This window comes from Abramis brama (assembly GCF_963993115.1).
Source record: "Abramis brama genome assembly, chromosome: 16".
Classification (NCBI taxonomy): domain Eukaryota; kingdom Metazoa; phylum Chordata; class Actinopteri; order Cypriniformes; family Leuciscidae; genus Abramis; species Abramis brama.
In genome coordinates this window covers 14,923,578-14,940,196 of record NC_139978.1, presented here as the reverse complement: position 1 = coordinate 14,940,196, position 16,619 = coordinate 14,923,578, and the positions used below count along the sequence as shown (strand labels likewise).

At 37.4% G+C, this 16,619-nt stretch overlaps 1 protein-coding gene across 1 annotated transcript in view; it reads left to right on the top strand.

Annotated features, from left to right (window-relative positions):
• LOC311066220 (transmembrane protein 132C) overlaps nt 1-16,619 on the top strand; it is a 320,252-nt gene that overhangs the window by 52,891 nt on the left and 250,742 nt on the right. Inside the window, exon 2 of the mRNA XM_084087267.1 lies at nt 14,444-15,332. Within this exon, the coding sequence (XP_083943393.1) occupies nt 14,444-15,332 (889 nt within the window). The remainder of the gene's footprint in view (nt 1-14,443; nt 15,333-16,619) is intronic.

Below are 16,619 nucleotides of genomic sequence, written 5' to 3'. Positions count from 1 at the left end.
AAACTTAAAACATTTGTGAGAATGCAAAAGCACTGACATATAATTTTTCCTCCCATCTCATATTTTTTCCATCGCCATGTCCCTTAAAGGTAATTTAAGGGTATTAATAAAATTAATTGTGTATTAATAAAATCAGTAAATTTATAACATTATGTGACTCTTTGTACAGGTGTTCTTGCTCCTATTAAAACACATGATGTTATTTGGATGATTCAAATCATACTGAATAACATGATTCACTCAAATCGTTATGCTGATATTAGAATTTGAAATGAAAAAAAAATGTTCAATTTGAAGAGTAATTAATATTCTTAATTTACTAAACATTATGCACTAAAATAGTGAATTCAACAACAATTCAATATTTAAAAATGTAGTGGTTATTTACTAAAATGACACATTTATTATTATCATTAATCGCTAAATATTCAAAAACACTATAATAATAATAAAATCCACCATCTCAAGCATCTCAAATAAGATGCCAGTATAAAAGCAGTGCTGCCACACAAATCAGAAGAAGTCTTCTTATTTTTATCCTACAAAAAGGTAAAAGCTTTATGTATCTGACAAGGTCATACATTATGAGGTAGATTTGGATGGTGCCTGTCTGGCAGAATAGGATACTGGGCACTGTAAACCCTTTGTGCCATTTTTACTTTCAAATCTTGATGTTTAAGCCTTTTCTCTATGTCCTCAAGTTTAATGCAATTCCAAATATAAAGACTTTTAGTCAAAGTAAGTTCAGTGGAGTTCCTTTTTAAAACTTTTAGGACCCTTCTATTTGAGAGTCTTGATTGGATGGTAATGCATTGGGATGCCACAAGTGGAACTTTAATGGCTCAAATGTTGAATGCTGAACCTTGTACGGTTTATTGTGATAGGCTATTTTATGATTATGACGGCCGTGATTACTCCTCCATTACTCTCGCTTTCAATTACCGAAACTCATAATGTTTCCCAGGATGCTTTTATTTCCTTCTGATTTGTTTATTTTTCACTGCTTCCTGAAGGCCCAGGCAAGGACATCTTCTTAATCACAGGGTGTAAATACATGGGAGTATAATGCATTTTTTTTTCAAAAATCCCCAAGTCCTTCTGCTCTCACCTCCCTGATGATTTGACATCAGTAGTCATAAGAGATGACGCTTGATAAACGGAAGCCATTTGCCAGACAGGGACTGAAACTCCCCCCACCTGATGAGAAGCTTCAGTGTTGCTGCTGATTTATGATGTCACAGCACTATAAAGGGCACGCAGAAGCAGGAAGAGATTCATTAGGAAGCCTGACCAGGTTTTTAGTGAAGTCCAAGAGAGGCGCTTGGAATACTGATGGGTCTTCTGATCTGTGCCTGTCTTGTCCTTAAAATCTCACTTAAATGAAGCTTCCTAAAAGCCATGCACTGGGGACGGATGCAAGTTATCGAGTGCTCAAAAGTGACAGCAATGACCGATTGTGAAAACATATGCAAAACTTAAAACATATACACAATACTATACTATACACAAGTTTGCCAAAAGTGACCTTGACCATATCCATCCATCCATCCGTCCAATCTGTCCATCTGTACGTCCGAGACAAAGGCCATAGTATTCGATCTCATATTAAAGGTTTTTTTTTATTCGCTATATTTTCACAAGCAAGGTGTACATTTTCAAAACTCTTAGTACAGAGGTCCAAACTAATCACATTTGTAACAAAGCTAGTCATTCTTTCAAACCCCGATGCTTTCGTTACAGTTATACACATTTTCAGTCCACATAATCATTGTTTCAAACACAATATTATTGTAATATGCAATGAGAAAATTTGGTTTAATCACGAAACACAACAGTATGATCTTCTTTTAATTTAGTACTTTTAACAATCAATTCATTTAATAGCAAACAATGCAATATACAGGGTGGGCCATTTATATGGATACATTGGTGATATTAAAGTCCTGTTTGTGGCACATTAGTATATGTGAGGGGGCAAACTCCTCAAGATGGGTGGTGTGTACTAATATATACTAATGTGCCACAAACAGGACTTTAATATCACCAACCATTCCCATGTTATTACGGTGTATCCATATAAATGGCCCACCCTGTACATGTTTCAAATCACCCTTTTTGCTAAAATAATTACAGTAACACAAAATTCACTTACATTACCTAAATTCATAACAAAATCCATAATGTTTGTAATAGTGTCTATTCAGTGTGTTATCAAAAGGTGTGATAAAGTTATGACACAGCCATGAGGTTTTGTGTATAGAGTTTGATGCCAATAAAGTAAATGTTATGTCTGAATCTATACTGTAGTTGACATTTATAGGGGTGAGTTACAGTAATGTGGCTGTCTCTACCATGGTAATCTTAAAACAGTCACATGGCATACATACTGTAAAGTAAAATGCTGTTTTTGATGCCATCTATCTCCCTTCTGATGCATCTCTGCATTAATCTGATGTTACACAGCCATTGACTATTTCCTCTCCCTTGAACTCTATCTTGCTCTATGTTCACAAATTGCAAATCTACTATTCACTAGCATAGTTTTGATTAAACTAAACTCTTTGTATTACAGCTTTTCTCAATCGCACAATTCTCAAAACTGTATGTTCAAATGTCAAAACAGTTTGCTGGAACATTTATTCTTATTCTTATTTATTATTTCAACTCTGTTCTTCTATTCTCTAATTCATGCTTCAAAACCTAGTTATTGTGTCAGTAAATTTGCCAATGCCACCAAAACAAAAACGTGTTTTTGTCATTGTGTGAGCCACACTCGTCAAAATGTTTAGATGTTTTTTTCACCCTGACCGTGAACCGTGGAAATTATTGTTATATAAAAATGTAATGTTTGTTGAAGAGAAAATTTTGTTTTGTATTTATACAGTACATTTATTTGTGTACAAATGTGTTACATGTAAACTGAAAACTTACTTGTCAATAAACAAAATAATTATTATTTTACAGTAAATTTCACATTTCTTACATGTTACCGTAAATACTGAACAGAAAATTGCCACAAAATGACATCCATGAAAACAAAAATTATTGGTGGACATCCTGTTGCTCGTGTTGGTATAGCCAAAGATTTTCATCAACATCACATCTGATGTATTCCCTTGTGATGCACCGGCGGAAATAAATCTCCTTGAGTGTGGCAACCATACCCTGCAATGATCACTTGTGATGTCTTGTCTCATGTGATCTGAGATGAGAGACAAGATCTGATCTTGTGGTCGATGGTCATATACTTTCCACCTCCATGCTGAAAAAAATCTATCTTCTATCGGATGCAGGGATGGGGAGTATAGTGAAAGGAACTCCCTTTTTATCCTCTCATGTGCAGCAAACCATTCCCTAACAATGTTGGTTCGGTGGAAGCTGACGTTTCTCTTTCGCTCGGAGCAGGTCAGTAGAACCGGTTACATTAGTTCTCTGTAAAGTGTGTTTAGAAAGGCCAGGAGAAGTTGGGTGATACAGGGCCCAATGTGTGGAATATGTGTGCTCACACCATTCTCTGAAATGGCAGGATACATTTTAATATTGCCCCCATGTTGGCCTGGTGTGCCAATTGTGATTTTGTGTCCAATGAGATTGCAGCCACGTCTCCTGCCTTTGGCCAGATTGAACCCAGCCTTGTCTACGTAAACAAGAATGTGGGTTGTTTCATAACTCAATTATTCTCTATGAAGTAACATATTAACAAAATAAAGCAAATTTTACATAGCTTATTCTAGACAGTTTAGTAAATGTTTTCTCTTCTTATGGGTATCTAAAACTTCAAGAAATATGTACAGACATCTTGGAAGTACAGTAAATCTCCCTGTACAATATACTAAGTGCATACCAATGCTTTACCTGGACATACTGGTACCGCAGCTCCTTCACTCGTTCATTTGACAATTCAAGTCATTTGCCAATTTAGCAGACATTACAAACATTCCATGTCAGATATTTATGGAATATACATGCATAGCTGACAGATTTTGATAACTGAATGGATAATTGTGCATGTGATGGCTCAAACGATGCAAGAATATTTAGAAGTTGTGGAGAGTTTGTCAGTTTCACTGAGAATCAACTCATCAGTTTTGATCAACAAGCCATGTGCATTTAGTTATTGTGCAAATGTTTGACAGTTGTACTTACTTTTTTGCACACATGCCATAACGTAATTAATGCAATTTGCTTAAATCAATAAGAAATTCGAATCTGATGTGAACAATAAACGAATTGCTCAGAGATCTGAACTTGTTGTTTTGAGGGGGAAAAAAGTCTCATTTGAGAATTGAGCCAAAACGATTGATAAAAACTTTAACACAAATTTTAGTTTCTATGAACTCAAAATTTTAAGGGTTACTTTAAGTTAACCCTTTTTTTTTTTTTTTTTTTTACTGTGTACTAATAGAAATAGACTTGATACATTTAGATTTGCTAAACAAAACATCCGTAGCTGCCTTGACAATAATTTATGAATGAGACCTTTTGCATTTACAAATAAATTCATATTGGCAAAACAACTGTTACTTTTACTGTAGTGTTAATTATTAAAATGGCTTATGTATGATTATTAAAGTGCTAATGATGATGTTGCCTTAATTTTCTTTTTCTTTTTCTTTTTTTTGTATTAACTCAGTAGCTCAATTTCTACACCTAAAGACTAAAGGCGCAGTCAAAGGTGGGAAAAATCCAGTTAAAAATTTAGTTGGCGAAACCCAAACATTTTAGTGGGAAACGACGCGATCAGGGATTTTGCACAAGGGCGAAAGATTCAACCGTGCCTTGCTTTGGGAAATCAGAAATGTAATTCGTCCCCCTACAGAAATTTTAACCTTAACAAGTAAATTGACCAAACTGATGTGTTGAAGCTGTAACAACAGCATCAAGTGAGACTTACCAAAGGCAAGTTGCCACATCTTGTTTTGTAGATTAATGAGCACATTACTCATTTTCACAGTCCTAATTACAGTCCTACTGCAGGATGTTATTTTTCCTTTGTGTGTGTTCATGTTTGTTAATTTGCCTGAGTTTACTGTAATTAAGTGGATTCTATGAGCAGCCAGGCATCTTTAAGCTGCTGGTTGAGTATTAAAACCTGTTTTAATTGCCCCGGTGATTTTTAGCATCACACGCACGTCATAACAAGTCTAAAGTCTAAGTCAAGTCTAAAGTTTAAAAGACAAAGAAGGTCAGAACAAAAATCGACTAGTTAATCCCAGCTCGTTCATTCCAAGCGAAGTAGCAGAGACTGAAAAGTGAAGGACTCATCATGTAGTGTTTACTCCACAGTTGATGTCTCTTTAAAGCTTAAAGACATCAGTGATGAACATCGATGACACAGATTCGCTCTGCGCCCATATTAATCCTTATTATCAGCACATGTCCTCTCTATGAGAGGCCATTACTAAGCCAAAAACGAAGGCATCTGTGGGTGGAAGCTCTTAAAGGGAAGCAAGTGATGTAGGGAGCCCTAATGAGAAGGCTCTGCGTAGCACTTCAGCTGCTCGGTGCCTCGAATACAAATAACAGGCCACTCTCGGTGGTGTTTAATGTACAAAGCTCTGTAATGTGGACTTCCAAGCAGCTGTTTCAGAAAACGATACGCCGATTCTTTTAGCAAAATGCCCTGTGAGAGAGGTTGAAATATGATTAGTGCTAGGGCGGGGTGCCTCAAGGTAACACAAATAAGCTTAGCGGTGCCACTAGATTTCTTTAAAACTGTCGAGTTGGAGAAAAAAAGGACTTAGGAATACAGTACGTTTGGAGCCTCAGCTTTTTACCTTCCAGTATTCTTGAGGGTTTTTTTTAAATAGACCTCTAAAAGTGCCCAGCTTTGTAAATCATTAGTTCTGTGCAGTCTCTGTAGATGAACATACTCATTTTTCAATATCATTAATTTCTATGGGAACCCTAAACAGGCATAATGTTGTATTATATATTGATTCTCCTCACAGCTCCTAGCATACGTTTAACTGCCTTTCTGGCTGTTTTAAGACTAGCCCACATATATCATTCCTTAAATGATGCTTGTGAAAGCAAAAGCTCAATGAATTATTTTTGACAGGCCAGCACAAAGTCAATAGCCCTTATTAATTACAATTGAAGTAATGTATGGCAAGAATAATACATTGGGACTTAGGGGAAAACAGCATAAGCCTATTGCTCTTATTTAAGGGAGAGTTTGGCTTTGATATGAGGTGTGCAGGGGGAGTGACTAGAGCGGGGGTGTCCATTCCTGCTCCTGTGTTGAGGCAAGTTGGAGCCAAACTCTGCAGGACAGTGGCCCTCCAGGAACGTGTTTGGACACTGGACTAAATGAACCATAGAAGGCCAAGTAGGGATGTGAATCAGAGGAATTGAATGATTCTGGTTCTGTAACGATTCTGCTAATGATTCTTTTAGGACTTTTGAGGAATAATTGTTTGGGGAGGAATGCAATTTTTATTGCATTACGCTCCACAGTTTGTTGCCAAATGATTGGATCATTTCAAATGTCAACAAAACCCATATAGCAGCGATAAGCAAACTCGGTCCTGGAGGGCCACTGTCCAGCAGAGTTTAGCTCCAACCTTGATAAATCTTACCTCCTTGTAGCCTTCTAATCCTGAAGACATGGTTATCTCGTTCAGGTGTGTATGATTAGGGTTGCAGATAAACTCTATAGGAGAGTGGCCCTCAAAGAACGGATTTTGCCCATACTTAAATCTGCAATAAATAACTTCAAAAGGTGTGCTTAAAGATTTTTTGGATGCAATAATATTAATTAGTCTTAATTATTCACTATCATTCAAAAGTCTGGGCTTATATTATTTTTTACTGCATTTTTTACTTCAGGACGATTTTTGCCCGATTTACCCCTCCCGACATTCAGAGAAAAAAATCGCATCAAGGTCATCGGGCGGTTCGAATGTTCAGCCCAGATTTTCTGCTAATTTTACTTTTCAAATCTTAAACCTGCCGATCTGCTTGTGGAACATGTTTGATATTTAGGATTTTAAATCGGGATAATTGCAACTATGATTACGTCAGTACAATAGCCAGGGAGACGGAAGTGACGGAACTTTTGAAATGGCGACCGCAAAACAACAAGCAGCTGTACAGGTCTGGTGGACAACGGAGATTAAGGAACGGCTGGTCGAAATGTGGCAACAACATAACTGTTTTTTTCTTGCTAAAAATAATAAGTATTGATGCAGCAAGTATCGCGACACAGTATCCATTTTGTTTACATCCGCTTCCCTGTGAGATCACTGCTAAATCTGGCATGATAATATTAAGAATGTCTTGTAGTGTGTGTTGTGCCACAATTTTAAATCGTGAATAATCTGCGAAAAAATCGGTGAAGATTCTCCTATGCCGAGTTCACTCTGAGTGAGATTTTTATTTTGTGAGATCGCTGACAAATGCCCGAAATCATCGGCAAATCGGTGCTCGTTCACGTGAGTGACAATCACACAGTGTGAATTATCAAAGACGCAATCTGAGAGAATCGCCGACGAGTGTTCTGACTGAAAACTACATCGGTGATGACATACAGCCAATGAGAGAGCAAGAAACATGAAAGCGGGATGTTCGGGGAGGAGTTATAGACCAGAATATCAGTATTTTAATAGATTTATTTACAATAATATCAAATAGAAACAAAGCACAAACAGCAGCACATTGCAAAATTATTTATTTACCCCCAACTCTCTTTGCAGAACACACAATCCTTGCTCCCCTCGTCTCCCCAACCATTTCCTCCTGCATAATCTGTTTTTTCCCCCTCCTTTTAGCTGCAGATCAGCGCACAGACAATTTGGATTGCAATCTTCTTGCAGGCTATCATTTTTAATAACAATTTCAGTCTCATGCGAGAACTTGCATTATTTCCTTATCACTTCTCGCGTGTGTATAACATAGTTTGCGGACCAGACAGAAGTTGTTGGCGATTCTTTCTTTTGTAAAATCATGCAGTGTGAAACCTCCTATCGCGGATCCATTGAGCAGTGTGAACACACCAGCAACTGAATATTACCCCAGATAGCGTGCAGTGTGAAAAGAACAGTGACCCGACTACTTTAAAAATTGTGCAGTGTGAACTCGGCATAATGTGCGTGTGCAACCAGATTTCACAATCGGTTAAAGGCTGGAATTCACTACAGAACTTTTGCTCAGATTTTTGCCCCAATTTGGGATCTGTGTGAGTCGGCAGTAGTTGCCGAATGTCTGCGCCAATCTGCAAATTTTGATTGTTCGGAGTTGACAGAATTCACAGAAAATCGCTTAGGGTATGATGGGCAGAGACTATCAAAACATCAGGATATCATAACATGTTTGATATTTTGACCCGATTTTAGAACACACATAGTGTATGATGCATCGCTAATAAATACTGTACTGTATATAAAACAGTCAAAATACACTGACCACAGACAACAGAAATCAAGGGTGCGAAGTCACAAAGAAAAAAAAGATTGGGTAAAGACAAAAAAGAAGGAAAAACTTGCCATCTAGATCACGGATTCATCATTATCCAGGACTCGACATTAACACTTGTCCGGGATAAGTAGCCGGATTAAAACGTCAATAGCTGCGAATTATTGATTATTTACAGCGACTGATAATGGATTAGAACAGAACTCCTTTCGTAATCTGTTGAGTCCACACTGACCGCGTCTACCCACCCCAGACCGTTTCCAAATGCACCGGCTCGTATCTTCCACTACTGCGGGTCATCTCCTGCATTTGTTTCATCTTCGAGGCAACGAGACGCATGTTTCTGTTTGTGATCGGAACGATTTTAATGTCTGATAGTGTAGGATCTTCAGTCGTGTAGTGTATGATGCCCAGCTTTTCTCTGTAACCATTTACAAAGTCGGCAAGTGTCTTATGCCTGCTGTTTAAAAATCTCTTCAGATTTGAAAAAGTTGTGTAGTGTATGCCAGCCTTAAGATTTAAAAACTCCTGTAGTCTGAGCCTGGCTTAAAAGGAACCAACTCAAAAGAGTCATTTGTTCATGAATCAAGATACACTAGTCGTGCTGTATGTTTTTGATTCACTAAATGGAATCAACTCATAATGGTAATTTGTTAGGGAATATCATTCGTCGGAATACACTGGTTGCATTGTATGATTTTGATTCACCAAAAAGAACCTTAGAAGCACATAACCATGTCTCTTCTTAAATGGAACTGATTCTTAATTATTCTTGTCAGCTCTCAACCCTAGGTACAAGCCTAGAGTGAGAGCAAAGCATCGTGGGATTAGTTCCTCCAGAACTAAGCAGCCGATTCAACAGAAGAGCCCCTCATGACAGGCCGGCTCCACTTCAATAAACACCTGACAACCACACCGATTTCTCTCTCTCTTGCCATACTTTATCTCCCTTCCATCTTCCTTTTATCTGTTTACTGGCCTTGAGTCTCTCTCCCCACCTTGCCCTTTCCTTCTCATCCTCACTCCTCCGTGACTCGCTCTCCAATCTCACCCTCTCACCAGACTCTTTGACAGGCCACGGACAGGTTGACACTGCCTCCTGTAGCCTTACATATCATTAGGGCCGCTCTCGTCCACAACCAGGCTAGGGGGCAGTGACTCTGAAAGCCCTCTACGGCCCGGTCTGCTTTCCTCTGGTCAGCCCTGTCAAGCCTCCCTAATACCTTTTCCTGCTTGGGCAGTCAGAGGAAGACCTTCCCCTTGTCTGGAGCCTCTTTACAAGGGCCGACCGGCTGCTCGTGTTGATCCATCAGCGTGACAGCAGTGTGGTCGAAGAGAAAGAAGGCAAAAGGAACAGAAATGCAGGCAGTCATGGTGAATGACAGGTGGAAGCCTTTTCTTGCTGTGTGCTTTAAAAAAATAAGACATTGAAGTCATTAATTTCGGTTTAATTTGCGTTCAGTAAGAAAGTTAAAATGTATTAAACGGTTTGTTGTGATTGTTATGCTTCATAATAGAGCTGCAAAACTACAAACCCCATTCCTTTGTGCCTTGTTCAAATGTGTGCTATCATAAAAAGTACACCCAGAAATTGTATATTTCATTATTGTTAAACTGAATGAAATGAAATTGACTTAAATTAAATAAGTGGCAAGAATTTGTGGATGTTTAGTGGCATTCAACTCCCATATTTCATTTTCTTTTTCAAATAAGTGTATCACTTTGTATTACGCACAGGGTGAAATTACTGCCACACAGCACATTAAAGAGTTTCTGATTAATGGCTTCCCTTTTCCGGGTTGCTGGTCATGGTCGTAATTTCATTTAAGCCTGGGCTCATTCATTACTTTCGCTAACAATTTCTCTCTTTTTTTGTAGCAAACATTCACAACTTATTTGAATGGGCCACTCTAGAAATTAAACAAAGTCAACCGACCTTGTAAGTCATAAATTAAAATTCGTAATGGTTTTTTGCCAAATAAGATATTGTGATGAATTTCATACTGAAGGCTGCCTGGGTTTTTCTACTTCCACATAACCATATGGAAATCTGCCCTGTGGTTGTTTGCATATTGTGTTAGGTATGTAAACTAGCTATTAGCACTAAAATGACAGCCGGTAACATCTGGACTTGCACGGCAACATCTGTCAGCGGGTGTTGATTACTGACCAAACATGCATTGTGTACTGTACGTAAGTTGCTGCATCTAAAGCGTGTATATGGGAGTACATCTTAAATTTACTATGACAATTCTTGTTCTTCTGCCAAGGCAGGGAGATAAATCTTGTAAACATTGAAAATGAAGCCTGAAAAACTGTTTTTCTCTGTATTTCCTCTCAATTGCTTCGACAAATCAGATTGTTTTGCAGTGACAAGATGTCCCCTTCAAAGCCCTATTTTCAGCTGTGTTTGTGTACAACCGTTCATGTGTGTGCATAGCCAATCCTCCTAAATGAGTAATTTATTCTTACTGATTCACAACCAGGCCATTCATTGCCGTGTCCTTGGTCAAAGCAGAGCGCAGAAAGAGAGGAAATAAATAGCCTAATCAGAGCACAGAACGTTCTTCAGTTTAAAGGTCAAAGACTTAACAATTGATTAAGATGGGATGTTAAAACACTAGGTGGATATGACATTTTGAACCTGGATTCAACAGCAGAAGTACAATATTAATATTTTTTTTATTTTTACATTTTTATTTATTTTGTAATTGTTGTAGTAATAATAAATTATAATTATTTATATATTTTCAATAATTTTTACCAAATTGTTCAGTCCTATTAAGTACAGCAAACCTACAATTTAAAAGTTTAATCTAAGTTAAATCTCAATACCATATACCATAAATATTACTATTGTAATTTTACAGTTGTACTGTATATAATATTTAATATTATTAATATAATTAATAATTATATTAGTTTTCTTAAATACTTTGTTTTATAGTGAAATATTACTATTTATTTTCTTTAATATTTTGAGTAATTATTATAATTATTATATTCATATAGATATACAATATAGATATAATTATATATATATATATATATATATATATATATATATATATATTTATTTATTTATTTATTTATTTTTTAATTTTAAAAATGGATTTTAAATCTCAATTACAATTTTATTTTATTTTATTTATTTTTTACTTCAAACTAGCCAAATCAGACAGTAAAAAAAAAAAGAGCAATACATTTTTGTAGCAATTTTGTTGCAATCATAACAGGAAAATAGTGTTTTAATCAGTTATATGTTAAATAAAAAATGGATTGGATTAGATTAGGGCTGGAACTAACGATTATTTTTCCAATCGATTAATCGAATCGATTTGATAGATTAATCGAATAATCTACGATTATCCCCCTATTAGAAATTAGAAAGAGTTGTTTAATCCTTTGGTTAATTTACCAATAAATAATATCCGTAACTAATCTATGTATGAACATTTGCTTAATGCTATTATTTATCACAAAAGATAAGGTTTATGCAGTGTAGGCCTAATTAGGAAAGAGCTACAATTTTTTCGTCGTATTGAGGTAGGATGTTTTATTTTCAGATGCTCCTACATAGAAATTGTGCTATACCAACCATTTCAGTTTTACAGAGCATGCAGAGCACCTTTTTATTTGGTCTCTGTTTAAAAAAAAAATCCTCACTTTAGATCGGGCTGGATATTTTTGTAATAACGGCTGATTTTCAGCATCCCCGGGATGAGCAACTATCATTGGGCAACATAAAGTCCGACAAATCGATGCATTCCAAGCAAATCGACTAATTTAGGTCATCGATGTAATCGTTTACATCAGCGTATCTTTCCAGCCATAGATTTGATTCAGGTTTAGTTCATGAAGATTGTGTTTTGGTCTAAAATAATTCCCAGAACAGTGACACGGTTGCTATATATAATGGGTCATATGTTCACCCTCACAGATAAAACAATTTGAGTGCCTATCTGTGTCTATTTTGGTTTATGTCCACTTCTTCATATCAGAGTGTCTCATCAGTCTCTATATTACTTTCTGTCTGTGAGGTGAAATCGATGTTTCTGCTGGAGGCTTTGCTGTTGAGGTTATGATATGCCACAGCCAGTGCTGTCTACCAGAAACAGCAAGGGAGATATTACATAGGATACAAGCAGTGCCTGCTCTGGAAATAACTTTGGCACTTCTTTTATGATGCAATAGATTTGGGAAAAGAAGTGAAAAAGCTGAACTTAGTTCAGTTCTCTGATACAATAATCTGATTTTTCAAGTTTTCATATTCAAATGTTACTTTCAGTGTCATTTTGCATTAATAGATCATTAGTCTCCCACTCTCACACATATAAAACTGTAAATTTGATTTCTATTTCAATGGTTTGTAATGGTTTGAAAATGAAAATAGAATATAGTGCTTCTGAATATCTAAAAAATAAATATTCATTTTCATTCTCTACATTATAATGTTGTGGTTCATCTGTAGTATAAAAAAAAAAAAAATCGTTTTAATTTGTTTAGACAAAATAGTACAGCATTTTAATTTTTAGCCATTTATCAGTTAATAGCCATTATGAGAACATATGATATATGAATCTTTTCATAATGTTGTGATTCATCTGTAGCATTTAAAATGTTTTTAGTTTTAAATGTTTTAATTTGTTTAGACAAAATAGTACAGCATTTTAATTTTAGCCATTTATCAGTTATTAGCCATTATCAGAACATGATATGATATAACTTTATTGTCAGAGAAAGAAATTTGACTGAAATTTGTCTTGCGTTATAGTAAGTTAATTCACACTTACAAAAACTGTACCACATATACAAGACCTTTACAATCACATAGAAAAAAAGACATTTAATCAAATTTATTTTATTTTATTTTAAGTTTATTTTAAGATTTTAATCAAGTTTATTTTGTAGCTTAATTAAACCTAACACCGTGTCGTAACCAGACGCGATGCGATAAGATTCCAGCGACAAATAATTTGTCTGTCTACACTAGACGTGACGCGACTGAGAGATGCGTCAAAATCAATCAAAACCCACAGCCAATCAGAACAGCGTGTGGGCGGGCTCTTGCGGCAAGTGCACAGCATCAGAGATTCACACAAGAAAATGGATAAGTAGGCTACATAATCAAATTCACAAATATTACACCATTTAAACATTATTAAAAATACATAGGCTACTGAGTTACTAAAACAATCTTTGTCAAAGAATACAGTTGTTTGTTCACAGTTTGAATGTTCTTGTTTCCATTTGTTTAATTTCAAGATCTGAGGTGAATTATCCATTGTTGCTTTTACAGCCACAAAGCTGGGAGCACTAAATGATATTCAAAGTCACATTGCATGCTTTTAACATTAAATAAGCACATAACTGTACCTGAGATTATCATTGCCACACTTTGTGTTTGTTGTTCCAGCCGCGACGTCGTAGAAAAATAGAAATTATGTTTTATAAACAAAGTTCGGGAGGAGCACGTTCAAATAAAGTCTACCCTATCAGCATGAGAGGAAGCATATATATATTCACTCTGTCAACTCACCTAACATTCCTTGACAGTTTTCAGCATCCCTCCACCACCCCGACGACTCACTCTTGGCTTGTTCTTTCACAGCCAGGAATACAGGGTGAGTACTCTGGGTTCGGGCCGAATACCGAGCCCGGAGCCCTCTCCTCGGACAGCACGCCAAATACGCATTTATTCTATCTGACTTATTTTCAAGTGTGAACTCGTGAAACTATTTCTAAAATAGAATCGTTGTGTGTCGCCGTCGCGGCTGGTTAGGGCAAAAACTCTGATTAACATGGAAAAGATACCTTTAATCGCGTGTCGCGGCACTTGTAGTTAGGACACTGTGTAATACAGCTTGATGAATAAAGGCATACTTTAATCTAATTCAATTATATCTTGGGACCGGAAAAATAATGATCAACTTCTTGGTATCAGTCAGAATTGTAATATTCTGTGCACCTTTCTTCTCAAAATACACACCCCACATGTAACTCTGACACCTCTTTCCTTTTCTGTTAGTTACAGACTGTCGAATCCTGGAGAATCTTCAGCGCTATGCCTCCCCTACTTACCTGCCCGTCAACTACCAGCTCCTCAACACAGAGTCCTCCTTCTTTCTTAAGGAGGCCACCCAGGACTTCATGCGCAACTCTAGCTTTCTCTCCAGAACGGAACTGTTCTTCATCCACCAGGCCAGGAAACCTCCCATCATCAATGCCACGTATGGAACCCTTGTGGTGGAAGAGCCTGTTCCTTTGGATCTCCTCCAGATGCCTGGCTCCTTTGTGGGTTCCTCAACCCTTTTTACCTTCAACTGGAAAGTGCAGACCTTTGTTCTCAATGAAAAGATTTACCTGAACAAACCCAAGGTTCAGGTCTTGTTCTACATCGCCGGGAGAGATTGGGACGACTACAGTGCAGTGGACAAACTTCCCTGCGTACGGATGTTCGCCTTCCATGAAACCCAGGAGGTCCGTGGGAGCTGCAGGTTACGAGGGGACATGGGCGTTTGCGTCGCCGAGCTCGAGCCTCTTCCTGGGTGGTTTGCACCTCCCAGCGTTGTCCCAGGACGGCAGAGGAGTCCGGATATGCCTGAAGGAACACCTGTAGAGCTGTACTACAGCCTTCGGGGCGCAGAAGAAGGGGGTTGTCTTTCCGAGGAGTTAGGGGACAAAAGCGCCGCTCACTCAGATCAAGAGGGATTGTTTGGGTCTCCGAACTCTACACCCATGAGGCGCATCGGGAGTGTACGATTATTCCAGACTCCATCTGTTCCGGAATTATCAGAGCAGCGTTTGGATGGGAATTTTGCAGTGTTGGTACCATCCACGCCTGTTCGGCAAAGGGATACCGTGTCAGCATATGTTGCAGCTTCGCCATACTCACCTGTAGAAATGTTCACTCTCAGGTAAGAGAACTTCATTTGCAAGATGTGGAACTGCATTGGAACTGCTGTGTTAGCAAATAATATCCACATGAGACCTTTTCCTGGGACTTTCATGGCTGTGTTACAGTAGTGAGGGTTTCTGTAATGAATGCCACAGGAAGATTCACTATTGACGTCATGGCATTCTATCAGCAGTTAAATAGCAATTTGCTTTGCAGCTTCAAAGATTCATTAAAGCCTTGTTGCTTTGTTTTCTATTCTGATATTTGAATCGCAACTAATCATACTTTGTCCAGACTTTGCTCCACTTGGATCTCCATATTTGGTCACATATTTTCTTTGCCATAATCATTTGGCTTTTGAAATAGTTGTGATTAATTCCAGCTGGTGTGCCTGAGATGAATTTTCACTTCACGGTTACTTTACTTAATTTAACTATGTTTTTTGTTTACCATGGCAGAGAGAAAGACATCTTCATTTTCAGGTGAAAACATCCAGCCGCACTGAATCTGAGGGTACTAATTAGAATTTGCAGATGCGGCTAAGTGATTTGGGTAATTAACACACAATGCAAATGAGGATGTCATCAATTAGAATGCGCCTCCATTAGCTTAATGACTGCAAGCTCGTCCGATTGTAATCACAGTGGGTGAGAACATTTATAAACCATATGAGACCCAACCAGACAAGAGGTCAAGCCAATTTGTCAGCCCTGCATGTGCAGGCAAGATAAGAGGCACTAGGAGAGACGATAGCTGGTGTATTTTGAAGAAAATCAGATAGTACATGGATGTCAGCTGGGTTTTCTTTGCTGAATTCAACTTGTAAAAGTGAAAGCACAAATCACTTGCTTTTTGAGGGTTGTGTGTGTAGGTTTGTCTAACAGTGTGTGTGTGTGTGTGTGTGTGTGTGTGTGTGATGTGATCAACAACTACTTAAATATGCTGATAGGATGAGACCCATTTTTATTGTCCCTGGTGGGTGTATGTGTGTCTGTGTGTGTGTGTGTGTGTGTGTGTGTGTGTGTGTGTGTGTGTGGTTACTCTGCTGTAATCATTGGAAAAACGATTCATGAATAAAATATTTATGTGTAGTTATGCAATATGCATGTTTAAGGGGTCTTATGACCAGCAAAACCATGCTTTCATTTTCTCAAGCATAACATTATCCTCTGATTAATTATTGATTTACAGCTTTAAATGAAATCAGTGTTAAATAGTCTACAGAGGATCATTAAAGAAATTTCAAAGAAACAAATGTACTAATTCTCAATATTAATGATCCATTAAATGTTTTTTTCATGAGCTG